General features: G+C 42.6%; 1 protein-coding gene across 1 annotated transcript in view; it reads right to left on the bottom strand.

Annotated features, from left to right (window-relative positions):
• The window catches only part of pcgf1 (polycomb group ring finger 1), a 57,503-nt gene extending 50,810 nt beyond the window's left edge, over nucleotides 1–6,693 (bottom strand). Inside the window, exons 1-2 of the mRNA XM_063047151.1 lie at nucleotides 6,564–6,693; nucleotides 1,107–1,212 (exon numbers count right to left, since the gene is read on the bottom strand). Of these exons, the coding sequence (XP_062903221.1) occupies nucleotides 1,107–1,212; nucleotides 6,564–6,650 (193 nt within the window). The 5' untranslated portion in view covers nucleotides 6,651–6,693. The remainder of the gene's footprint in view (nucleotides 1–1,106; nucleotides 1,213–6,563) is intronic.
• Between the last annotated feature and the right edge of the window lie 21,298 nt (nucleotides 6,694–27,991).

The following is a 27,991-nucleotide window of genomic DNA, read 5'->3' as shown; positions in this document are numbered from 1 at the left end:
CCAGTCTGGCACCCCTCCCTCTTACTTCTATTTTCTTCACCTACCCATCACCTCCCCCAGTGCCCCTCCTCCTTCCCTTTCGTCAAAGGTCTACTCTCCTATCAGAGATGAGGTGCCTTTGGCTTATAACACAACCGGGAAGGAATAGAATTAACATAGAAGACATTACAGTGTTCCATTTTCAAGCCTAGGAATGCTGAGAACAGGCAGTTTCAAAGGAAAATGATGGAATTTTAGACCAAAAACTGTCCACTACATACAGTGGGTTGAATTTGGCCATGGATGGTGCCAAGCCCTTCTATAAAAGGAGGAGGGTCGGGCATTGGGCTAGCAACCGCATCTCAAACACCCAGAACTACAGAAACACCAATAGAAGCTGCAAAGACTCCAATCCTGGGAGAGGAAGAATCTTTGAAGGTGGGTTACACCTGGGTACAACTTCAAAGGCTGGTCCAGGACAAAGGACTTAAGAAGAAGTAGGAGTGGGTTGGGGGGGGGGGAGTGGGTGAGAAAAGAATGAACAGAGCAGGGGTCCTCAATCTGGGTTCACAGTCTCCTTGCTTAATGGTAATGGTCCATGGCATAATAAAGGTTGGGAACCCCTGGAATAGAAGGACCACTAAAATTGATCAAAGAGCACGTCTAGTTGATTACAAAAAATAATTTTCAGGCCTTTTTCTATCTCTTAACTTGTACTAGTGTCTTATGTTTATCTTGTTATGTACGATTTACATTAATTTAAGTCCATGTTAACAGTTTGTATTGTTTGTAGTGACAGTGCTGCTGCTGCAGAAAAGCTAACTTTCATGGCATCTATACCCAGCGTATGTCCACCTATTACAATAAATGAACAAGATGATTCAGAGCAGCTTCTTTAGAAGTGGGGGCTCTGGACTATTGCATAACATTGACAGGGTGATATTCCCAGCAGGTTCCGTGATACAGCAGCCCTCATTTGAAAGCTGAGCAGAAAGATCCTTTGCATCTCTACTCCTCCCACTATCCTAGATTCCCAGCCAACATTCCACGGAAGTCCTACATACACCCTTTAATGTTCAGCTTCCACAAGTCAGTGTCTCACAAAAGTTTGCTCTTCAAAAACTCACATGTATGTAAACACTCTGTGATAGTGGTCGCATCTATGAAGTAGCCAGCACACAGATAACAGACGATGTGTTCGTTCAGGTCTTTAATCTTCACTTTTACTTCTTCCTGCCAACGATAAAGCACAAGCCCACTAGTCACGCAATTGATCGTATCAGAGGCCAGTGTCAATACCTTCTCACGATGATACTTAATTGTTAATAACTTTCCTTTTGAAAAAGTTACAAACAGGAAAAAATTATTGCCAGGGACCTATGCAGCACAAGGGTCAATAGGCAGGAAGCAAAGATTTAAAGTTTGATTATAAAGATGGGTAGATGAGATTTTGAAAAAAGCAGTGAGATTACATTCTGAAATAAATAGGACAGTTTGGGCATGGGTGCTAATTCCATTGCACTTTCCAAAAGATAACAGGAAAATGTGCAGGTCTTTGCAAAAATGAGCAAATGTACTGCTAATTGGTCAGCATGCTTTATAGAACACTGTACCATAGAAAGCATCTTATCACAGATTGGAAAGGCAACTGCTCTGCCCAAGACCATAAGCAACTGCAGAGAGCTGTGGACATTGCCCAGTCCATGAAAACCAGACTGTCCTCCGTTCCTGGTCATTAACCTGTCCCCACCTCTCCCTTGCATGGAGCCAAGCAATCAAAGTTCAATTCCTACCACTGCCTATAAGGAGTTTGTACAGTACTGTCCAAACATCTTAGATATACATCTCTGGGGTGACTAAGACTTTGCACAGTACTGTAATAATTTTATATAGAGCACGATACTGCTGTGGCAAAAAAAAAGCAAATTTCATGACATACTTGAGTGATGACAAACCTGATTCTAATATGGATCTTTATTGTGGACTGAGAGTGGGAAGGGGGCAGGGAGAGGGGAATCATGGTTGGGAAAGGGGAGGGAGCGGTAAGCACCAGAGAGACATTCTGTAATGATCAATAAACCAATTGTTTGGAAGCAAATGACCTTGCCTGGTGTCATAGAGCTGGGTGTGTATGCACCCGCACCACCCCCTGCCACCCGTCCCTCACTCCACCATTGCCACACCCAACATCCTTTGCTCTCGCCAGATTTGCAAACTCACTCTCTGCTCCACATTCACAAGTACAATACAGTTCAAACACACACACACCTCCCTAAGACTTCTGCATAGTACTGTACATTGTCTCCGTGACACCATGGGTTTCCTCCGGGTGCTCCAGTTTCCCCCACATTCCAAATTCTTAGCAGGTAAGGTTAGTAAGTTGGTGCCGGAAGCGTGGTGACACATGTAGGCTGCACCGACCGGGTTCATCAGACTAAAGATAGCAAAGTTTGCAGACATGTACCACCAGGCTCAAGGACAGTGTCTACCCCTTCTATTATGGCTACTGAACAATCTCCTAGTACACTTGACCTCACAATCTATCTCATCACTGCCTTGCACCCTATAGGCTGCCTGTACTTTCCCTATAACATTTTATCCATACTTTATCTGTTGTTTTCCCTTGTACCACCTCAATGCACCAATGTGATGAAATAATCTATATAGACAGTAAGCAAAGTTTTCTCCTGCACCTCAGTCCATGTGACAATAATAAACCAATCACTAGTTTTGGGAACAGCTTCTTTCCAACTGTGATAAGACTGCTGAACGGATCCTGACCCGGATCTGGTCCGTACCCTCCAAATATCCAGACCTGCCTCTCGGTTTTTTTGCACTACCTTACTTTCCATTTTCTATTTATGATTTATAATTTAAATTTTTAATATTTACTATCGATTTGTACTCCAGTGAGCAGGAAGCGCAGAATCAAATATCGCTGTGATGATTGTACATTCTAGTATCAATTGTTTGGCGCCAATAAAGTATAAAGTTCTACTCCTGCTCTTAATTTTCTTTGTTGTCTTATAATAAACACCAATGTAAATATAAAACTATAATTCGCTGCATCTGCACGTTGATCTTCATTGTCTTGTTTACATGCATTATCTAGATCCTTTTATATATCTATAGTACCCTAACTGTTTGAATCAATATACTCCACTTTCCAACAGATGTACACTCACTGACCACTTTATTAAGTACAGGAGTGGAACCCACTGTGGTTTTCTGCTGCTGTAGCCCATCTACTTCAAAGTTCGATGTGTTATGCATTTAGAGATGCTCTTCTGCACACCACTGTTGTAATGCCTGGCTATTTGAGTTAGTCACATTTCTCTCAGCTTGAAACAATCTGGCCATTCTCCTCTGTCATTTCTTGTTAACAAGACATTTTCACCCATAGAACTACCACTAACTCAATGTTTTATGCACCATTCATTGTAAACTCTAAAGTAGGGACTCCAATCTTTTTTATGCCATGGACCATCAAGCAAGGGGGCCCATGGACTCCAGGTTGGGTACCCCTGCTCTAGAGTATATTGTGCGTGAAAACCGCAGCAGGCCGGTAGCTTCTGGGATACTCAAACAACCCTGCCTGCACCAATAATCATTCCACGGTCAAAATCACTTAGATCACATTCCTTCCCTATTCTGATGTTTGGTCTGATTAACAACTGAACTTCTTGACCATATCTGCATGCTTTAATGCACTGAGTTGTTGCCATGAGATTAGCTGATTAGATATTCGCGATAATGAGGTGTGGTATACCTAATAAAGTGGCCACTGAATGTAACTGTTGAATGGAATCTATGGTAAATTTAGAAAAACAGCATTATATACAGTAAAGTTGTAACAATTCTGTTTTGCCAAATGAGAGTCAACTGCAGGAGGTAATGTACTCAAATCCCAAGGCTTAAATGTAGTTATTATCAAATGGATCAAATTACATTCCATGGACACAGCCCCCCTCCCCAAGATAATCTTAAAGAAACTCACTCTTCATGCTCACAGTACTCCCTCCTGGTGCAATCTCTAAAGGAAATATCAAGATACATCTTTCAGGAAATCAGTGTCAAAGTAACAGCCAAAATGAGTCAATGACTTCCATTAATACAGATCCTACAATATTAGAGCGCCTCGGTAGCATAGCAGTTAGCCAGATGCTATTACAGCTCAGGGTGGAGTTTAGAGTTTAACTCTGACGTCCTGTGTAAGGAGATTGTATATTCTTCCCGTGACCCTGGGGTTTCCTCCCCTTTTCCAAAGACGTAGCAGTTAATAGGTTGATTGGTCATTGTAAATTCCTGTTATTAAGGGTCTTGGCCTGAAATACTCAACTGTTTCTGGCCGAGCCCCTTCATCAGAACTGGAAGGAGCGGGGCCAGAATAAGGTGGTGGGCGGGAGGGGAAGGAGTACAAGCTAGAAGGTGAAGCCAGTTTCACATTGCTGGGCAGTGCAGCTCGTTGGGCCTATTCCATGCTACATCTCCAAATACTGTAAATAAATAAAATATAACATCCCCTCACCCCAGAACAGTATTTAAAATGACACTGAGACACTCAAAAAGTAAATAACAGACAACCAAAGCATAGTCAAAGGACAAGATTTCAGGATGTTGAAAGGAGAGGTTTAGTAAGCAACTCCAGTGCTCAGGGCCTTCAGAACCAAAGGCACACCTGCCACTGGTGACATGATTAAAATCAGAAATTATTTAGACTTCAGCTAGAGGAACCAGATCTTGAGTGTAATAGAGCTGGAAGATATACAAAGATAAAAAATGGCAAGATCATACAAGGATTTGAAAACAACAGTCATAAGGGATGTTACTTAACCAAGAGTCAGGGCACATTAATAAGTTTGAGGGAGGTGATAGGTGAATTTAAGTTTGGACACAGGAGTTAGACAGCAGAGTTTTGGATGAATAAAAAAATCTTCTTCTTCATGTGCCTTGTCCGATACATGCTTGGGTGATCATGGCTCTCCACCTCGAATGATCCCTCACAGCGTCAATGATGCCTCGCACACTTAGATCTGTTAGTTCTTTCATAGTGTTCATATATTTTCTTCTTTGCCTTCCTCTTCCGTATTTCCCAGGCATACGGCCTTTTAATGCAAGGCATTCTATTTCTCCCTTTCTGATGACATGGCCCAGGAATTTAACTTTCCTCTCATTTAATGTTCTCATGAAAGATCTTTTTGTATAGGCATGTTGAACTTAATTTATTCTCGCTAAGAAAGTGCCACCAGGGCAAATAAGGGATATATTTGAACACCAGAAGTCAGGATTGAACATGGAAAGCCGGAACTCTGAGACAACAGGTCCACTACTCTGCTGCCATCTCTCTCTTATTTTTAAACATAGACAACTCATAAAAACAATGAAGGAGCTCAGTGGGTCAGGAAGCATCTGTGGTAGAAATGGATAATTGATGTTTCAGGTTGAGATCCTTCATATGGACAGATGATATCGGTCTTGTCCTGAAATGGTTGCCCAGCAAACTGACCCCACTCCCCCGCGGAGTTTCACCAGATTTTTGTGTTGCTCCAGATTCAGGCATCTGTAATCTCATGCAGAGATCTGTAGATAGCTCAACTATGATTACCAATGCTTCGTCATCATTCTTGTCACAGACTTTCCCAATGATGTTCCCTTCCTCTTTTTCTGCCACTGAAGCAGGCTTCAAGCTCTTATTAATCAAAAACATTAACTATATTCCCCATAGGGATTCTCTGATCTAAGGAAACTGAGAGGTACGCTTATAGAAATGCATTAAACCATTCCTATTCACAATATAGGGTGAATGCATGGTCTTTTTCACAGGGTCAAGAATTTAATGGCACAAATTTAAGGTGAGGGGGGAGATTTAACAGGAACTTGAGCATTCGTTTTTTTTTAAATTTAAATTTAACAGAATAAGTTGTATTGGTGTGGGATCAACTGCCAGAAGAAGTGTTGAGGCGGGTACAATAACAACTTTTTAAAAGAGTTGGGACAACATGTATGGGGAAAGTTGAGACAGTGTTGGGCCAAATGCTGGCAAGTCTGACTTGCTGGTACAGGACATCTCAGTTGGGCCGAAGCTTTGCGTTACTACTGCAACCAAGGAAGACCCAGTTTGCGATGATTGCTTGTACCACTGGACCTGGACTTTTCTAAGGTCGAGAGAATGGAACTGCTGCAGTGCAATAGCTTTTCCACTTTAAAAAATGTCAAACTCTCCCACACAGGATTCCTGTCATCGCCGGATACGACAATCGTTAATAATATATTGCTGCTCGTAAAGCACCGGCTGCAAACACGCCACATGCCTTTTGCCGCGAAGAACCAATTTAGCAAGACGCATGCGCGTGGTTGCCAAGACCAATATAGCGCATGCGCACCACAGACCCAATACGTCGTGTGACGTTCAACAACACCACCCTCCCACATCTCCTCCCGATCAACATGGCGACTGAGAGCGGAACCAGTGGCCCATCCACCGATCGCTACAGACTCTGAGAGGCCGTCCCTACCCATCTCCCCCGGACCGTACTAATACCCTACCCCGGCTCCTGTAAGGCCTCCCTTTCACACTTCCCCACCTCGTTCCGCAGCGGGTCCAGCTTGTAGACCGTTTGCAGCTGGTTCCGGAGCCGCATCGCGTTCGCCATCGGAGCGTCAACCGCCATCGCACTACGTCAGGCGATGCCGCGGGTGGGGGAGTGATGGTCGCCTTGCGTCATCACGCACTGCGTACGCTTGGCAATCCGGAAGGCGCCGGTAGGGGGCTGAGTGAGTGAGTGGGTGGGTTATGAAGTTATGCAGCGGGGTTCATGCTGATTTAAATTCCCATTTAAGCTAGTTCCATTTAGCAGTATATGGCCCATATCCCCTTAACCTTACCTAATCAAGTACCTTTTAAAAGTTACACCCACCTCAACCCCTTCTTGCAGCTCATTCCGTTTACCGACCACCGTCTGGCTAAAAATGTTACCTCTAGGTTCCAATTAAACCTCTTACCCCCCCCCCTTTAAATCTATGCTCTCCAGTTCTTGATTCCCCAACCCCGTGAAAAGACTGTGCACATTCACCCTATACACCTGATGATTTTATACACCGTCTAAGATCACCTCTCATTTTCCTACACTTCAGTGAAGAACGACCCAACTCATTCAAGCGTATTCCAGAACTCAGTCCCTCGAATCCCAGTAATGTCCTTGTAAATTACATGGGGGAGGGGTTGTCAGTGGATGTTCATTGTTGGCAACTGGAAGTGGGGCAGTGCCTATTCTTAGGGGAAAAAGAAACCACTCGGTTAAAGCTAGTAGTACCTGCACAAGGTGGATATGCAAATCGCACCCCAGTACTGGTCTGGAAAATCTCACGAGTCAAGGAGTCACAGGAGATTCTGCAGATGCTGGAAGTCTTCAGCAATATGCACAGAATGCTCAAGGAACTCATCTAGTCAGGCAGCATCTATGGAGGGAAATGAACAGTTGACATAGTTTGAGTGCAGACATTACAAAGGGTCTTAGCCTGAAACATGAAATGTTTGTTTCCCTCAGGCACTGCCTCAACTGTGTAGTTTCACCTTCATGTGTGGTGTAGAAGAGTCAGTCAGTCAGTCGAGTTTACACACAATTACACATGCACCATCATTATATGCTGTGTCGTATGACCTGAGCCATCATGTTCTTTGATCATGATTGTTCTTGGCAAAATTTTCGCCGCAAGTGTTTTGCTATTGCCTTCTGGGCAGTGTCTTCACCAGATGGGTGATCCTGGCTATTATCAACACTCTTCAGAGATTGCCTGGTCAGTGGTTGCATAACCCAGGACTTGTGAAATGCACTAGCTGCTCCCATGGTTTCATGTGACCCTGATCGGGAGCTAATCAGATGCTTCAGCTTGCCCAAGGGTGACCTGCCATCTTGCAGAGGGAAAAAGCACCTTACATCTCCTTTGGTAAAGATGTACTTCCACCCTGCCACACATACTTGTATGCACAGGTACAATAAAACGCTATTTGCAGCAGCATCACAGGTACATAGTAGAGGCACTGGTCATGTCTGACGATTACAGGAAACCTGTGTGGGAGAGTTTTAAAATGAAAAAGTCATCGCACTGGGGCAGTTCCATTCTCTCAACCTCAGAAGTCTGGGTCTGGTGGTACGAACAACCGTCACAAACTGGGTCTTCCTTGGTTGCAGTGGATGACCATGACTACTTCTGTGCTTTGTCATGTCTTTGCTCTCCACGGAGCATTGCAGTACCACCTTCCTGCCATTTGAATCTCATTGTTAGCTCATTTGCCCAATCCATTGGAGCTGACTTCACTTGCTAGGACAAACATGTCCTAATTTCACCAGGGTATGAGGCTGTCAGCTACCATTACCTAGTTTAACCTGCCTGTCAAAGCGCTATGCCTGCAAACAGCTACTTGGAACCACAGGTCAGAATTGAGTGTCCGGTGGGGACCAAAGAGAAATGAACTGCCTTGGAATGGATACAACAAGTCCTTTCACCAGAGGTGCTACCTCTCCTTGCTACCTGCACCCCATTTAGAGACACTACATACACAAGAAAAACAAGATACATATTTCTACAATAAACAAACACCATAAGAACAAAAGGAAGTCCACCTTAGTGTAAGGAATATTATAAAGTGGCTGTACTGTTGCTGGACTGGTGACTCGTGTACAATATTGACTAGAAAAATAAATTATATAAGAACAAACAATTAGAAAGTAAAAAATCCATTATAATACAAAGTGTTCCTGTACCAAGGTTATGATTAGGGTTGTGCAAATTGGTTTAAGAAAATTTGAAGGAGCTGTTCTTCAACCTGGTAGAGTAGGATTTCAGGCTGAATAAGGCATGCCTTATATGAAAAGATGGCTATAGCCCAGATAGTGGGAATCTTTGATAAGACCATTAGACATAGGAGCAGAATTAGGCCAGTTAGTCATAGTCATACTTTATTAATCCCAGGGGAAATTGGTTTTCGTTACAGTTGCTCCATAAATAATAAATAGTAATAGAACCATAAATAGTTAAATAGTAATATGTAACTTATGCCAGTAAATTATGAAATAAGTCCAGGACCAGCCTATTGGCTCAGGATGTCTCGGCCCTCCAAGGGAGGAGTTGTAAAGTTTGATGGCCACAGGCAGGAATGACTTCCTATGACGCTCTGTGCTGCATCTCGGTGGAATGAGTCTCTGGCTGAATGTACTCCTGTGCCCACCCAGTACATTATGTAGTGGATGGGAGACATTGACCAAGATGGCATGCAACTTAGACAGCATCCTCTTTTCAGACACCACCGTGAGAGAGTCCAGTTCCATCCCCACAACATCACTGGCCTTACAGATGAGTTTGTTGATTCTGTTGGTGTCTGCCACCCTCAGCCTGCTGCCCCAGCACACAACAGCAAACATGATAGCATTGGCCACCACAGACTCGTAGAACATCCTCAGCATCATCTGGCAAATGTTAAAGGACCTCAGTCTCCTCAGGAAATAGAGATGGCTCTGACCCTTCTTGTAGACAGCTTCAGTGTTCTTTGACCAGTCTAGTTTATTGTCAATTCGTATCCCCAGGTATTTGTAATCCTCCACCATGTCCACACTGACCCCCTGGATGGAAACAGGGGTCACCGGTACCTTAGCTCTCCTCAGGTCTACCACCAGCTCCATAGTCTTTTTCACATTAAGCTGCAGATAATTTTGCTCACACCATGTGACAATTAGCCATTGAGTCTGCTGTCATTCCATCATGGCTGACTTATCCCTTTCAACCCCATTCTCCTGCCTTCTCCTCGCAACCCTGGACACCCTGACTAATCCAGAATCTTATCAACCTCTGCTTTAAATATACTCGATGACTTGGCCTCCACAGCTGTCTGTGGCAATGAATTATACACCCTTAGGCTAAAAGAATTCTTTGTTATTTCTGTTCTGGGACATCCTTCAATTCTGAGGCTGTGCCCTCTGGTCCACTATAAATGATAGATGTTTCTTTGAGCCAGCACCTCAGGAATGTGCCCACAATATACTGAGCTCACCGGTTTATCACTGCTTGCAAGAGTAACTTTTCAAACTAGCAAAAAGCACTGCCAGTTCCTCCAATATCCAGACCATAGCATCCAATGCAAGGGTAGCTGTAACAGCCACATGCTCATCCCAGAAAATAAAGTCCAAATCGTGAACTAGCAGATTAAATTCCACACAATTGATTTAATATTGTTGCACATACCAAGATGTAGTAGTGAAAAACTGACTTTTTCAAACTGTTAGTACAAGAAAGGCAGTAACAGAATGCAGAATATAGTGTTGCAGTTACAGAGAAAGTATGGTGCAGGTAGATGCTGTACAAGGACCATAAGGAAGATTGAAAGATCAGGAGTTTATCTTTATGTGAATCAACATATGAACACTACATCACTATTTGTGTGCTGCCTATTTAATTTAATTATTCACTGCAGTGCAAAGGCACACATAAATAGCTAGGGTGCCCAAGACTTTTGCAGAGTACTGTAATTTTATATATTGCACTGTTTGCAGCCCAAAAAAAATAAATTTCAGGACATGTGAGCAATTTTCACAGCCTTTGTCAGGGATATTAAGATTCAAGTTTGTTTAATGTTATTTCCAGTACCAGAGTGTAAAGGAGAACACAATAATTGTATCTGCAGGATAAAAGCTATCCTCAAGTCTGGAGATGCATGCTGTAAAGCATTTTTGTCTTCTGCCAGAAGGAAGGGGGGAGTGGAAGAAGAGAAGAGCGAATCCCTCAGGTGAGAAGGTCTTTGGACTGAATAGGCTGGATGCAGTCCAATCTAAACTTTAAAATAATGTTTGAAGTGTTCATTATCTTTCAACAAGTAACGTGACCAGACACAGTTAAACCAGGTAGGAAATTCAATGGAGATTTCACTACCCAGAATGCAAAGTTCTCTAGCAAAATGGAGTATCTGAGCTGTTTAGCAGAGATTGTATTTAAAGGAAAAGAAGAATACACCCAAAGGGAAAGAGGAAGAACAGTATGGCAATAAAATTAAGGGAAAGAGACTCCTGTTGAGCAGGAACACATCCAGTGTTTGTAGATGCAGAAAAAAATGCAGGCTTACTGCTCAACCAGAAGAACATGAACAAAATTCAAGTGCTATATTTTCAATCCTCATTTTTAAAGTGTACAATAAATGAGGAAGAATTTTCACTACATAAACTAGAGCATTAAAATACAAGTTCAAGAAATATTTTGCCAAGTTTTGAAGGCATCAGGTGGTGGTACAGGAGCCTAAAGACTCGCACTCAACATTTTAAGGGCAGCTTTCCCCCCGCCATCAGGTTTCTGAACATTCCTGAACCCAAGAACACCACTTCATTATTGAGGTTTTGCAGAATTTATTTTTATAGCTTACAGTGTGTAGTCAAAACTGCTGAATGCATCACCAACACCAGCCTACTTGCTATCAAGGAGATGTATACAGAAAGATGCCTGAAAAAGGTCTGTAATATCATGAAGGATCCCACCCACCCTGCTCTTGGACTGTTTGTCCCACTCCCTTCTGTAGCATCCACACCAGGAACACCAGACTCAAAAACAGTTACCTTCCCCAAGCAGTAAGGCTGATCAACACCTCCACCCACTAACCCACCCCTCCATATCCCCAACCACCACTACTACTACTTAATCATTTCCTGTCAGAATCACCTTATGTACAGACACTCCTGTGCCTTGCTTCACTTTATAGACAATGAATATAAGCTATTGTATACTTATATTTATTGCTTTTTTAAATTATTGAGTGTTTTGTGCTGCGTCAGATCCAGAGTAACAATTATTTTGTTCTCTTTTACACTTGTGTACTGGAAATGACATTAAACAATCTTGAATATTAGAGTAATTTTCCTGTCTTGCACTGTACTGCTGCCATAAAACAATAAATTTCACAACATATGGCAATGATAATAAAGCTGAGTCTAGGCCATTAAACCAGTCAGCTCCAAGCTAGTAAAAACAATGCAGATGGTCCTCTTTACAAGAATTCCAACTTCTCTCAGTCTATAACTTAATTTCTCTATTCCTTGCAATCTTGTGCACCCTCTCAATCAATCTTTCTGGACACAGTACTTGAGCTGAGGCCGAATATTCATGATTTCCTTTCTTTTGTATCCCATAGCACTCTTGCCAAAACTTGGTACCTCATGCATTTTTACCCATAAGAATCAGTGTGACTCAACCTAGATTGTGGGACCACTTCATCGCGTGCCTTTGCTCCATCCACAAGAGGCAGTATTTCCCCATGGTCCACCATTTTAATTCCACTCCCCTTTCCGATATGTCAGTTCATGGCCTCCTTCTTCTCCCTTCCTTTCCAGTCCTGATGAAGGGTCTCAGCCCAAAACGTCTCCTGTTTATTCCTTTTCATAGATGCTGCCTGACCCGCTGTGTTCCTCCTGCATTTTGTGTGTGTTAGTTTGGATTTCCAGCATCTGCAGAATCTCATGTTTGTAAATTCAAATATTGTCAATGTACCTTGCAGTTCCAACAAGTTAGGCAAGTACGTATAACACCATCACTACACACCCAAAAAATTTGTATCAGTACCTTTATGACCAATTATACCCTCAACTTAATGTTGCTTTTTATAACATTAAGAAAATGTTGCCCTTCACATTCCTTTGTATTAAAATATCCAGCACCTCTCTGCTTAATCTCTTTGAGGTCTATTACTGTTGTCCACCCAGTTTTCTATGCCTCAAAGTTTTATTTTTTCTGTAAGTCAGGAATTATTTTTCACCACAAACATACATAAAATTACTCAAGTCAGGATGATACTAACCTCTTGGATAAATCTATTTGAGTTTAAAGGTTTGGCATGAAGCATCTCTTCCATAGCCCCCAATAATTTGTTCAACCGAGAATTTAGGAATTTCTGTTCAATTCCCAAAGATAATTCTTACTCTTCCTTAACCAAGTATCAAAGTGATCAATCCCCTGAAGAATTTCTCCCAGGTTCATTCACCCAGGTTAGATCACATCCATTCCATAATATGAACAAAATAGGAACAAATTACTAGGATTGGTGGTAATATAATGTGGAGAAGGTCATTGAATCCTTTTAGCCTACTAGATCTATTTGAAGATTGCTCAACCTTAAATCCATTTACTTGTTATTGTTCTCTAAATTGCAAACAATTAGCATCTGTTTTCAAGATTTTGTGGTGGTGTGTTAGTGGGAAATAACAGAGTGCCTTTATCTTTGGTTTAGGGAAAAAATGCTCCTTGAAGTAACCCCTGACTGATTTTGCTCTATTTTAAAATTATATCCCATTTACTAGACCACCCACACATGCACTTTTAAAAAAACTACCCAGTCTTTTAATTTGTTTAACAACCTTAAACATCTCAATACAATCAGCCATTAATCTTCTAATCTCCAATAACTATTACAACTTGACCTCGTAATTCAAACCTGTTAGTCCTCATGTTTTTCTGATCAGGAAAACCTGGATTTAGATTCTGGATTACCACTGCTTCAGTAAAGCAACCAACATAATCAAAGAACCTCTTTTCTGCCCCCTCCCATCGGGTAAAAAATACAAATGCCTGAATGCATATAACACCAAGCTCAAGAACAGCTTCTATCCTGCTTTTACAAGTCTCTTTACTTGTGCCCTAGTATACAATAAAATGGATTGTTGACCTTACAATATCCCCTCTCTTGCATTTTATTGTCTGCCTCCATGGTATTTTCTCTGCTGGAGGAACTCAGCAGGTCAGACAGCATCTGTAGAAGGAATTGAATAATCAATGATTTGCACTGAAACTTGTCATCAGAGTTGTCTCTACAGATGCTGGAAACCTTGAGCAACACACACAAAATGCTGGGTTAAAGGTTTCAGCCTGAAATGGCGACTGTTCATTTCCCTCTGTAAATGCTGCCTGACTTGCTGAGCTACTCCAGTATTTTGTGTGTGTTGCTCAAGATCTCCAACATCTACATAATCTCTTGTGTCTGCACTTTCTATGTAACTGTGTGATTGTGTGACACTTTATTCTCTTATTGTTTTCCCTTATACACCCTCAATAAACTGTTGTATTGAAATCTGTGTGTTTTTTCACTTTACTTCAGTTCATTGTGTCCAATGAAAACAGGAAATCTGTGCAGGAGAGTTTTTAAAGTGGGAAAACTTTTGCACTGGGTGGTAGTTCCACTCCATTGACCTCAGAAGTCTGGGTTCACTGGTATGAAAAAGCATCACAGTCTGGTGTTTTCCTTGGTTGCAGTGGTTGACCAGGTCGTCTTCTGTGTCTCGTCATGTCCTTTGCTCTCCATGGAGTACTGGTTTCTTGGTCATTGGTTCTCACAGTAGATCTCATCCTCCCAGTCCACAGGAGCTGACTTTGCATGCTGGGACAGGCATGTCCCTATCTCACCGGGGTATGAGGCCGCCAGCTACCTTCACTTGGTTTAGTTGTGTACCAAGATGTGTCCGCTGTCACATGCAAGCAGCTACTTGGAGCCTAAGATGAGAGCAGAGTTTCTGGTGGGACCAAGGGTGAGTGAGCTGCCCAGGAATGAACATGATAAGCCCCTTCACCAGAGGTGCTACCCCTCCCTGAACACCCCATGTGATGTTAAGCTAATACCAATTGAGGTGACTGAACTGCAAGGGGTTAAACTGTTGGTCATGGTGTAAAGGTTATATTATTGTCAGTGGCTTGTGCAGCAACACTGGTTTACAGCTGGGGGCGCAGAAACATTTGGGGAAACTCATCTGGCTCTTTGGCAGATTGCCAGCACCCTCTCCTCCTCTCCCAGTTACGGCTGCCTTACAGGGACAACTACTGCAGTTCTCCCTGGTGGGGTGTTTTTTTTAATCACCTGCCCTGTAACAATGGTGTTGACACCTTGAACAACACACACAAAATGCTGGAGGAACTCAGCAGGACAAGCCTAAGCAAAAGCAGAAACCGTCAACATTTTGGGCTGAGATCCTTTATCAGTTCTGGAAAGGAGGGGGGAAGATGTGAGAATAAGAGTGTGGAGGGGAAGGAAGACAAGCTAGAAAGTGATAGATGGGTGGGGGGGTAGAAGTAAGAAACTAGGAAGTAATAGGTGGAACAGGGAAAGGGCTGAAGAAGGAGAAATTGGAAAGGAGAGCAGAGTGGATACACCATCTGCAGAATCTCTCGTGTTGACACCTTGAAATTGTTTCTGACAAATACAAGAATCTATTCTGTCCTGGGCACTGTTGTGCACACCTATTAACCACATCTGGCAAACTCTTAATGTATGATGTCCCTTCACATAAACCCATAAACTAGACTGTCACTGTCAGTATCAACTATCAGATGAAATGTCAAACCATTATAAATGGACATACCATATCTTTTTTAGAGATACGGCGCAGACCAGGGCCTTCCAGTCCAGAGAGCCATGCTGCTCAGCAACCCACCTATTTAACACTAGCCTAATATCAGGGCAATTTACAATGACCAGTTACTAACCAGTATGTCTTTGGACTGTGGGAGGAAACCGGAGCGTCTGGGGAAACCCACAGGCTTCATGGGGAGAATGTACAAACTCAATAAGCTTTCTTTGAACTTTGAGTTCTTCCTGCAACTTGTATTTTTCATCAGATTCCAGCATCTGCAGTCTCTTATGTCTCCATTACAATAACACTGCGATCATTTTAGCTGCCGTGTTCAAAGTTAAAAGTAAATTTTATTATCAAGGTATGTATATACTGTATGTCACCATATACAACCCTCTTCTGGGCAGACTCATTAAATCTATAGAATAATAGCATTACAGAATCAATGAAAGCTTGCCCAGCTTGGGCGTTCAACCAGAGTGCAGAAGACTGCAAACTGCACAAATACAAATAGAGGAAATAATAAAAAAAACAAATAAACAATAAATATTGAGAACATGAGAAGTCCTTGAAAGTGAGTCCATTGGTTGTGGGAACATAGAATAGTACAGCACAGTACAGGCCCTTTGGCCCACAATGTTGTGCCTACCCTCAAACCCTGCCTCCCATATAACCCCCCACATTAAATTCCTCCATATACCTCCCTAGTAGTCTCTTAAATTTCACTAGTGTATCTGCCTCCACCACTGACTCAGGCAGTGCATTCCATGTTTCAATGATGGGGCAAGTGAACTCGACAGAAATTATCTCCTCTGGTTCAAGAACTTGATGGTTGAAGGGGTAATGACTTACTGACCCTGGTGGTGTGAGTCCAGAAATTCCTGTACCTTCTTCCTGATGGCAGTAATGAGAAGAGAGCGTGGCCTGGATGATGAGGGTCCTGGTATGTTCTGAATATTCAGTGCCTTACAACTGTAACTATACTTCCCAAACATTTCATTGGTTTTAATGTACTTTTTGGTGTCCTTATGGTAAAAGCTGCAATGCAAATAAAAGTCTTAATATCTCTTTTTATACACTGGAGATTTAATTCCCCAGAAGGCCACCAGGTGACGCCAGTTTTCAGGTAATCTGATCCAGAGGTGGTATAATAAGCTGCTCCTCTCTCCCCCTTAAACCTTATCCTTTCTGAACCCTCCACTCTCTCTGCACCAATCCCAACCCTATTATCAAACCCTTAGGGTGCTGTTGTAGCATGGCGGACTGACCATGTGCTGTGGCCAGGTGGCAACTCTCAGACACCTCCTCATACCTACCTCTTGAGGAGGACCCCATTCTGGCCATCAGAAAACTGTCTCTGACACCATCACTAACCTCATCAACTCTGGAGAACTCCCATCCACTGCCACCAAACTCATCGTTCCCTTACCCTGTGCTGCTCGCTTCTACCTCCTATCCAAGATCAACAAGCCTGACTGTCCGGTTAGGCCCATTAGCTCTGCCTGCTCCCGTCCCACTGAATAGCATGAATATTGATTTCTCCTTTGGGTAAAAAATCCTTCCCCCTTCCCTCTTCTATTTCCCGTCCTGGCCTCTTCTCATCTGCCTATCACCTCTCCCCGGTGCCCCTCCTCCCTCCCTTTCTCCTAGCTGTCCTCCTTACCCTCTCCCCCACCACCTTTTTATTCTGGCATCTTCCTCCTTCCTTTCCATCCCTGAAGAATCGCCTCACCCCAAAACGTTGACTGGTCATTCCATAGATGCTAACTGACGTGCTGAGTTCCTCCAGCGTTTTGTGTGTGTTGCTTTGGGTTTAGAATGAACCATATTTATTTTGCGTCCTCACTTGTGCCCTGCGATTCTTAGTTCACTGGAGGCTGAAGGCTGAAGACGGGCTATCCTTGGGTTGGAAGTCTGTGTATGTATGTGGGTGGATGGGAGGAAGGAATGGGGCTTGTTTTCCTTTGTTTTGTTGCCTATTTTGTTTGTTCTGTGGTGTTCTGCCAAGCATTGTGGGCATGCTGTGGGGGTGCTGGAATGTGTGGTGACTGTATATTTCGATGTATAAATAAATCTGAATCTTGAATTTTGAATAAGTGGCCTATCACTCTTTTATCTTGACTTTTCTCTTGACTTAAGATGATCTTTGATCCAGTGTGAGGATAAAGAGATTGCAGCTTAAGCAAAAAGATTTTTCAAAAAGTTAGAATTTATCAAATTCATAATAACTAGAATAAATTCCAATGGGAGTATTCAGTAGCTCTTCACAATCAGATCACATCTATTTTCACTTACTTATGATGTGGAATTTGTTGTTTTGTGACAGCAGTACAGTGCAAAGACAAAATTACTATAAACAACAAAAAACTAGTCCAGTAAAAGGAATAATGAGGTATTCATGGTTACATGGTCTGTTCAGAGGGGAAGAAGCTGTTGCTAAAATGTTGAGTGCCCTATGCCTCCTTCCTGACGGGTAGTAATGAGAAGAGGGCATGTCCTGGATGGCGACAGGCCTTAACGATGGATGCCACCTTCTTGAGGCACTGCCCGTGAATCAGAACTTCTAAAAAGTTAGTGAACAACACCTCGAGAGATCGAGAGACAATAAGATGGCACTGGTAAACCAGTGACGTTCTGTAGGCTACGTACAAAACCTCTAAATATACCCTTTTTGAATTCCTCTCTGCAGATCTGCAGCATACTGTTTCTCTTTAAGATTATTATTTCTTTTTTGTCCTTTCTTTTTGTATTTGCAGTTTGTTGTCTATTGAACACTGGATGTCCACCCTCCCTGTTGGTGTGACCTTCCATTGATTCTATTATGGCTATTGGATTTACTGAATATGCCCGCAAGAAAATGAATCTCAGGGTAGTATAGAGTGATATATATGTACCTTGATAATTATGAGAGAATTAGGTTTAGGGAAATCTGATAAATCCACACATTTTATACATAATCTTGCATCCTGAGGCCCTTGAAAAAGATGCAGAGATGATTGTGAATGTGTTTGTTATCTTTAGAAATTCCATAGTTCTAGAATGGTTGTTACAATTAGTAAATGTAACTATTATTTCATAAAGGAGAGAGATACAAATCAGGGATTTCCAGGCCAGAGAGTTTGACATCTGGACAATGCAATGAACTATAATAGAGGAAATTGTAATGGGAAATTTAGACAACAATAATAGAGGATTGGTTAATGGACAGAAAATGGTAGACATAAATTGGCGCCCACAGGCTAGAGCCTTCTATTGATTCGCTGGCTCTGACCTGTGGGTGCCAGTGGGGCTTCAGCTACTCACAGCCTTTATCATGATTTGACAGGATTGTAAGTGTAATAGATCCAAGAGATTCTGCAGATCCGGAGCAACACATGCAAAATGCTGGAGGAGTTCAGCAGGTCAGGCGGCATCTATGGAGAGGAATAAAAAATCATTATTTTAGTCCTGATGAAAGGTCTTGGTGTCTTCGAAGAGTCATCGACTCTTCCCTTCTCTCCTTAGCTGCTGCCTGATCTGCTGAGTGTGTGTTGTAATAGATTTGATGATGGATGAGTAAGTTATTGGGAGAAGCTACAGAAGGCATAATTTGGTTGAGTGAATAGGTGTGGATATAGCAGATGGAAAATATTGTGGAGAGAATGTGAGATCATCTACTTTGATGGAAATAATGGAAAAGTGGAGTACTTTCGAAGTGGCAAGAAGATGAAAAGCGTTGTTCATATGTTTTTGTATGTGAATGACTGTGAGTGTAGCAAAGAAGATAAGCTAGGTATTTGTCTTATAACAAGATTATACAATTGCAAGAGTAAAGATGTTGTACTGTGATTGAATAGGGTCTCAGTAAGGCCAAATTTGCAATATAATGTACATATTTGGTCTTCCCACCTAAGAATGATAGGAAGGGAGTGCATTGAATTTTCGCCAGTTGATTAGATGTTAAGGCCATAAGATATAGAAGCAGGATTAGGCCATTCGATCAGCTCTGATGTATAATCCCTCACATCCCCATTCTGCTGCCTTCTCTCCATAACCTCTGATATCCTTACTAATCAAGAATCTACCAACTCCTATTTTCAATATACCTGATGGCTTGGCTTCCAAAGTTGTCTGTGGCAATGAATTCCACTCTTTGGCTAAATAAATTACTCCTCATTTCTGTTCTAAAGGGACTTCCTTATATTCTGAGGCTGTGCCCTTACGTCTTGGGACTCTTGGGATTGGGTATGTAGACTGGTTCTGTATTCCCTATGGTTTAGAAAAAAATGATAGGCAATCTTAATGAAATGTGTAGTGTTTGAGAAGTAGATTTAGGGATGATGCTTTCCCTGGTTGGAGTGTCTAGAACAAGGTCCTAGTCTCAAAATAAGGATTCAGCTTTCAAGAATGAAATGCAAAGAAATTACTTCACCAAGACAGTATTGAATCTTTGAAGTTCTCTATCTAAGGGGGAGGTTGAGGTTCTGTCACTAATATTTTCAAAATTGATCAATAGATGTTTTGGGAGTCATGGAAAATGGGACCAGTACAGTGAAGTGCCACTAAAAGTTCAAAGTTGAAAGTAATTTTATTGTCAAAGTATACCTATGTCACCATATACAACCCTAAGATTCATTTTCTTGCAGGCATTACACAGTAAATACAAAGAAGCACAATAGGATCAATTGTGTTTGAAAGACAAACAACCAATGTGCAAAAGACAACAAACTATGCGTATACAAAAAGAAAACATAATAAATAAACAAGCAAAAATATTAAGACCATGAGATGAAGACTCCTTGAAAGTGAGTCCGTAGGTTGTGGGAACAGTGTTAGCACTGTTTAATTCAGAAATATGAAAGTTCTGCCTAAATCTCCTTGACTTATCAGAATAGAGCAAATGGCCTACTCTATCTCTTTCATATTCAACATCCTTCCTAATCTCTGAAGGCCATAAAGGACTTTAAAGCTTTGATATACAATCACTGGCCACTTTGTTAGGTGCTGGAGTGGAACCCAGTGTTGTCTTCTGCTGCTGTAGCTTGTCCACTTCAAGGTTCGATATGTTGTGCATTCGGAGATGTTCTTTTGCACACCATTGTTGTAGCACATGGTTATCTGAGTTACTGCCACCTTCCTGTCGGCTTGAACTTGTGTGGACATTTTTCTCTGACCTTTCTCATTAACAAGGCTTTTTTGCCCACAGAAGCACCGGTCACTGGATGTTTTTTTTTGTTCCTTGCACCATTTTCTGTACACTCTAGATCAGGAGTTCCACGGACCCCTTGCTTAATGATATTGGTCCATAGACATAAACAAGTTTGGGAACCTTTGCTCGATAGACTGTTCTGCATGATGTGACGAGAATACACATAAAATTAAGATGTTTGCTGGCCTGGGTTAGCATCAGTGACATCAGCAAGTGGTCTGCCACCTGCCCTCAGGGGAAGGAGAGATAAGGAACAATGGAGCAGCGTCTGGCGATGTGTAATGAAGGAACGGGGGAGAGAGAGCTGTCTGGAGCGGCTCCCCCCTTTGAACCTTGAACTGTTTGAAGTAATGGACAGGCGATGCCCCAGCAGGGGGATAAAAAGGGACAGGTTCGCTAAGGCAGACACACGCCACCCGAGGTAACGAGACCCTGAAAGCGGTGCGCCTCTCACGAGTGGGTGAGAAGTACCAGACAACGACGAGGGTGGAAAGGTACGATCAGCGGGAACCCGGTGTGTGTCCGCCCTTGCCTGGGTGCCGGGTTCACTGCAGAGGATCGACCGCATCTGGAGGAGGGGTCACAGTCGGTGACCTCAGGTGACATCACCAAGGACCCGCCCAAAAGCTGCTTGTGAGCCATCTCGCCGGTCTGTGAGTGAAGCCGTTCTGAATGATCAGTTGTTCCTGTTCTATCTCTCTCTTCCCCCACATTGTCCATCGCCATGGCAACGATTACTGCGAACTGAACTACTAAACTGGACTGAACTTTGAGTCACTTTGAAATTTGGTCATTTACCCCTAGACAACGATAGAGCTTGATTGATGCTGTTATCTTAATTCTGTGCACATGTGTGTTTATCATCGCTGAACTGTTGCATTTATTATCCTTTCGATTACTGTGTTGCTTATTTCTTTAATAAAACTTTCTTAGTTCTAGTGCTCCAGACTCCAACTGAGTGATCCATTTCTGCTGGTTTGGCAACCCAGTTATGGGATACGTAACAATGAAAATCCCTGGAGATCAGCAGTTTCTGAGATACTCAAGCCAACTATGCAGCACCTTTGGCCCATGACGTTATGCCAAACTTTTAACCTACTCTAAGATCAATCTAACCCTTCCCTACCACATAGTCTTCTATTTTTCCTTCATCAATCTGCCTCTCTAAGTTATAAATCTAAGAATCCCTGAGAAACTCTATTACCACCCCTGGCAGCGCATTCCACGCTCTGTATAAAATACCTACCTCTGACATCCCTCTTACACTTTCCCGCAGTCACCTTAGTATTAAGCCCCTCATATTAGTCATTTCCATCCTGGGAAAAAGAATACTGTCTGTCCACTCAGTCTATGCCTCTTATCATCTTAAGCTCCTCTACCAAGTCACCTCCCATTCTCCTTCAATCCAAAGAAAAAAAACCCTAACTCACTCAACCTATTCAGATAAGACATGCTCCCTAATCCTGACAGCATCTGGAACATCATAGTCATTCTTCATTTTCTTTCTTATGTTTCCTCTTTTTTCCCCCTAGTTTCTGTCACACTCATTGTGCTTTTTTTCCTCTGTTTCTACTCAAAGTGACAATAATAAACCAATTCCATTTCTAACTGCAATTTCTGCTTACTCCTTGTGGGTAGAAGGTCCTGCTGCTGTGCTGTACTTTTCTACATAGTATGTTTATCCTCAAATGGGAATGAAGCTTTTAGCAATAATAATCAAGGAAGACATTTATAGCCACTTAAAAATAATTTGATTTGATAAAGGAAAGCAGGCACAGATTACTTCTGACTAATGGATTTAGCATTTTCTGTTTTAAGTTTATAAATCAGTTCTAATCTGAAACACCAGAGATTCTGCAGATGCTGGAAGCCTTGAGCAACACACACTAAATGCTGGGGGAGCTCAGCTGGTCAAGCAACATCAGGGATTCTTCGATTTATAACTTAGATAGGCACACTGATGAAAGAAAAATAGAAGACTTTGTGATAGGGAAGGGTTAGATTGATCTTACAGTAGGTTAAACGTTTGGCATAACGTCATGGGCCAAAGGTGCTGCATAGTTGGCTTGTGTATCTCAGAAACTGCTGATCTCCAGGGATTTTCATGCAGAACAGTCTCTAGAACAAGGGTTCCCAACCTTTTTTATGTCTATGGAGAGGAATAAACAATTGATGTTTTAGGCTGAGACTCTTCAACAAAGACGTTATGTTTTCCTTCTTCATCTTCGGAGGATTTATGTTGGATGGCAAACAGTTTTTAAGATGCTTTACCACTATCTGTTGAACTAGAGTGTAGGTCAGGATATCTAAATCCTATATATTTATACTTGTATCAAATTTTATTAAAACTACCTGTATTCATAAGGAACTGCACTATACTGTATATTTAAAACAATAATCCTGCAATCCTTTCTGTAAAATATTGCAGGTAGTTTATTCTATTATTCTATTCTATTAAGTAGAATAAAATAAATTTTCTTGATAACTTTAGAATCAGCCATCACCTATCTTGATTATATCTTGGACCTCTCACCTGTATATGCTCAATCATTTCTTGTTGATTACAATACTCACACCTCCTATTTTTTGTGTTTCTTCATTAAAGACAAATTACTATTTATAACATGAGAAAGTCTGCAGATACTGGATATCCAGAGCAACACAAACAAAATGCTGGAGGAACTCAGCAGGACAGGCAGCATCTACTGAAAATGGCAAACAGCCGACGTTTTGGGCCGAGACCCTTCTTCGGGTCTGGAAAGGAAGGGGGAAGACACCGGAATTAAAGGATAGGGAGAGGAGAAGGAGGATAGTTTGAAGGTGATCAATGAAGTCAGGTGGGTTGGAAAGATAGAAGAGCTGGAGAAGAAGGAACCTGAAAGGAGAGGAGAGTGGACCATGGGAGAAAGGGAAGGAGAAGGGGACCCAGACTGATAGGCAGGTGAGATGAAATAGGAAGCCAGAGTGGAAAATAGAAGAAGAGAGGAGGGAAGGGAATTTTTTCACTGAAAGGAGACATTGATATTCATGCCATCAGGTTGGAGGTTATCCAGATGGAATATAAGGTCTCCTCCACCCTGAGGATGGCCTCCTCTTGGCACAAGAGGAGGCCATGGACCGACATATCCGAACGGTACCTATTTTACCCTGTTAATGTACTACTTAACCCTGTATGCCTAAACATCAATCTCAATATTATCATGTCCTCCCTTCTACTCTTTCTTGCATTCCTTGACCATCCCACTTCTGTCTGGATATTATGAAGATATCTTCCTGTTCTCTCTTCATCCTAGGTTTTTCTTAATGCTATTGTAAGGCCTTGTCCCAAAACTTCAACTGTTTATCTCCCTCATGTCTTGGGGTATGCTGCCTTCTCTTCAACATTGGCAGAGGATTTGATGCAGCTCTGGGACGAGGGTGCCCTTGGCACATTTGAGAACCTCAGGAGGGATGCCATCTTTTCCTGGTGCTTTCCCAGAAGAAAGTGCTTCTAGTGCCTCACTGATTTCCTCCGGTGTGGGGTCTACATCAAGTTCAATCATGGTGGGTGGAGATTCAATGGTGTTCAGAGCTTTCTTTGTATCGACAGTCTCTCTGGCATACAGTTCCTAGTAATGTTCTACCCAGAGTTCCATCTGTTGTGTTCTGTCCATGATGACCTCTCCTGTTGATGACTTTTGTGGGGCAGTCTTGCTCTGTAATGGACAAATGGCTGTTTCTTATGCCAAAGCCAACACCACGCTCCCTGGAACACACACAAAATGCTAGTCCTGACGAGGGGTCTCGGCCCGATATCTCGACTGTACCTCTTCCTATAGATGCTTCCTGGCCTGCTGCGTTCCACCAGCATTTTATGTGTGTTGCTTGAATGTCCAGCATCTGCAGATTTTATTGACAATGCTCCCTGGGCTCTTCTGGTGGCTTTCCATGCCAGATGAAGGAGAAGTCTTCCTCTAGGAGAGCCTTGTTTCTTGAAGGGCGACGATGTCCATCTGTAGACTGTTCAGTTCGTTGTTGATGACTATGGTCTTGCGGGCTTCACTCATATCTTGCAGGTCTTCTGTAAGGCCTAGTGTCATGGTCGGTACATTCCAAGTACATGTCTTGAGGGCTGGATACTTTTGATGTCTCCTTTTTTTGCCAGGTGTAAGTTTATTGATTCACCTGTTGGGGGTATTTACTATTTAACTATTTATGGTTTTATTACTATTTATTATTTATGGTGCAACTGTAACGAAAACCAGTTTTCTCCGGGATCAATAAAGTATGACCATGACTATGACTACTATGACTATGTATCCTGCACCCCACACACCCAGTGGAGCAAACGGACCGTGGCCAGGCAGCGCCGATTTGAGGCGGGCAGTAGCTGCCCTGTGAGGTCCTAGGACCTCTCCCACCATTAGAAGCAGCCCCGGTGCCTCACTCTGCACCAATCGATTGCAGTGGCTTATCACTGGTAACTAATGCTTTTTGTGTTGTGTCAACGCTGAGTAGCGGTGCTGGAGTGTCCTCTCCAGGGCGCAAGCGTGGGCGGGACGATTTGAAGAACCGGCTGTTGCCCATGCAGCAGGCTCACCCTCTCCACGTCACTGATGTAGTCCAAGGGAAGCACCGATACAGCTTGATACTAGTGTTGTCGCAGAGGCTGTTAGAGACGCACACCATTAGGAGCACTTTATAGATAGTGGGAGCTTATCCCCACTATCACCCCCGACTATGACAACCTTAGGAACCATACATGTGTGCCTAAGTTTTATGCACTGTACTGTATGCCCGTGATAATGAAACTGATTGTGAACTAAATCTGACCTGGGAAATAGTGAAGACTAGATCAACACAAGAGTGTGAGATGGCCATTTTCTGACCCTGCAGTTGGAGCTTATGGAAGAGACGATATAAGAGGTGTTAGCTATATCTCCAGCAATTCAGGAGTGCTGGAACGGTTCAGCGATGGGACGAGTGAAATTGAGTGAAGTTATCCCCATTGGTTCAAGAGCCTGATGGCTGAGGGGTAGTAACTGATGGTGGGGTCCTGGGGGGTCCTGTACTTTCTTTCTACAATCATCTCAGCAGCACAGTGAAAACTGTACAAATTGCAAGTATTTTTGTGTCTTATCTCTCCCGCAGCCACATCCAAAAGCAAATGGCAGGAGCAACTGCGGCCGCCAACATTTGTCATGTGGTGGGGCAAGAGACTAGGTTTCCTGTAACTAAAAAACGTATCACTAAACCATTGTATCTGAAACCACTTAGCACTGTCTCCATTTCTGTTAAGTACTGCCATCAGATCAAAGCAGGTGATTAATAAGACGGGAAAGAAATATAAAAAGCGACTGAAACATTGAAATAAATTGTAGCAAGGGGCGGAAGATAACAGTGTCTTTGAAGCTCTCTTGGGTTATTACTTCATTTTTTCTTTGCCTCGCTTTGTGCACAGGACCCATCTCCGAGGACAGATTAAAGGAGCCCATATCTTGTCGACCATCAATAATGGAACTCACTGTCATTGTATTCATTTCTGCATTCCTTTTAATCTTCTTGCAGCATGCAGGCATATTTTAATCTTTTCTTCATTCTCCATGTGTTCACCTCAAGGCACCGAGGGAAACAGCTGACTTACCCCACCCAGGTACACTCTCAAACAGAAACTCTCCTACTTGTAATCACCTTCGCTTTTTATCCCCCTCCTGCTCTCAGTTATGAGAAAGCTCCTGAAAAGTCTTGCCAGCAATCCACCCGTGTTATACATAGTAGCAGCAATTTGCTTATGAAATTGTTCCCTTTTTACCCTGGTCACAATTGAAGGGTAGGTCCAAGCCCCCAAACTCTGGTGAAAAACACTTGCATGACATTTAGATGTCACTGTGTCCATAAGACCATAAGATCTACGAGTAGAATTAGGTCATTCGGCCCATCAATCATGGCTGAATTATTATCACTCTCAACCCCATTCTCCTGCCTCCTCCATGTAACTTTTGACATCCTGACCAAACAAGACCTTATCAACCTTCACTTTAAATATACCCAATGTCTTGGTCTTTGCAGCCATCTGCGGCAATGAATTCCACAGATTCCGCACCCTCGAGCTAAAGAAGTACCTCCTTATCTCTTCCTTCTACATCCTTCTACTCTGAGGGCATGCCCTCTGGTCCTAGATTCCATCACTATAGGAAACGTTCTCTCCACATCCACCCTATCTAGACATTTCAGTGTTTTGTACACTGCTGAGGATAGATAGGGCCTATGATAAAATGGCATCCAAAGACATTGCCTTCTGAGGATACAACACTCCTCCAGTGCTAATATGTTGGTTTGGATTAAGACGTGGGTATCAGGGGTGGGTTTGACCCCACCATCTCATGATTTAGATGCAAGAATTCAATTCACTGAGCCACATCAAATGTTTATCTTCAAGTGTTTTCCAAGTGTAGCTAGATCCAAATTCCAATTAGTTTATTGTCCTATACTCTAGGGTGCAATTAAATTCCTTAACACAGGAGATTCTGCAGCTGAGTGTGAAGTGGTTCATTTTGGTAGGTCAAATTTGAAGACAGAACATAATATTAATGGTAAGTCTCTTGGCAGTATGGAGGATCAGCGAGATATTGGGGTCCACGTCCATGGGACACTCAAAGCTGCTGCACAGGTTGACAGTGTGGCTAAGAAGGCATATGGTGTGATGGCCTTCTTCAACCATGGGACTAAGTTCAAAAACCGTGTGGTGATGTTACAGCTATATAAGACCTTAGTTAGACCCCACTTGGAGTACTGTGTTCAGTTCTAGTCACCTCATCACAGGAAGGATGTGGATACTATAGAGAGAGTGCAGAAGAGATTTAGATTTACAAGGATGTGGCTTGGATTGGAGAGCATGCCTTATGAGAATAGGTTGAGTGAACTTGGCCTTTTCTCCTTGAAGTGATGGAAGATGAGAGGTGACCTGACAGAGGTGTATAAGATGATGAGAGGCATTGATCGTGTGGATAGCCAGAGACTTTTTCCCAGGGCTGAAATGGCAAACACGAGGGGCAAAGTTTTAATGTGCTTGGAAGTAGGTACAAGGGTGATGTCAGAGGTCAGTGCTTCACACAGAGAGTGGGGTCTTTTAAGAGACTCTTAGATAGGTACATGGAGCTTAGAAAATTAGAGGGCTATGTGGTAGGGAAATTCTAGGCAGCTTCTAGAGTAGGTTTCATGGTCGGCACAACATTGTGGGCCGAAGGGCCTGTAATGTGCTGTAGATTTCTATGTTCTATGCTTGAAACCCAGAGCAACACACACACACACACACAAAATGCTGGAGGAACTCAGCAGGTCAGGCAGCATCTATGGTGGCAGTCTTGCTGTTTTGGGCTGAGACTTAATCAGGATTTGCTCACATGAAGCCCACAGAGTAAACTGTATATATAAAATACAATGAAAAGTGCAAAATAGCAGAACAATGTGAATA

This window comes from Mobula hypostoma, chromosome 4 (genome assembly GCF_963921235.1).
Source record: "Mobula hypostoma chromosome 4, sMobHyp1.1, whole genome shotgun sequence".
Lineage (NCBI taxonomy): Eukaryota > Metazoa > Chordata > Chondrichthyes > Myliobatiformes > Myliobatidae > Mobula > Mobula hypostoma.
The sequence above is the reverse complement of the archived record's forward strand: the minus strand, read 5'-3'. Positions and strand labels throughout refer to the sequence as shown.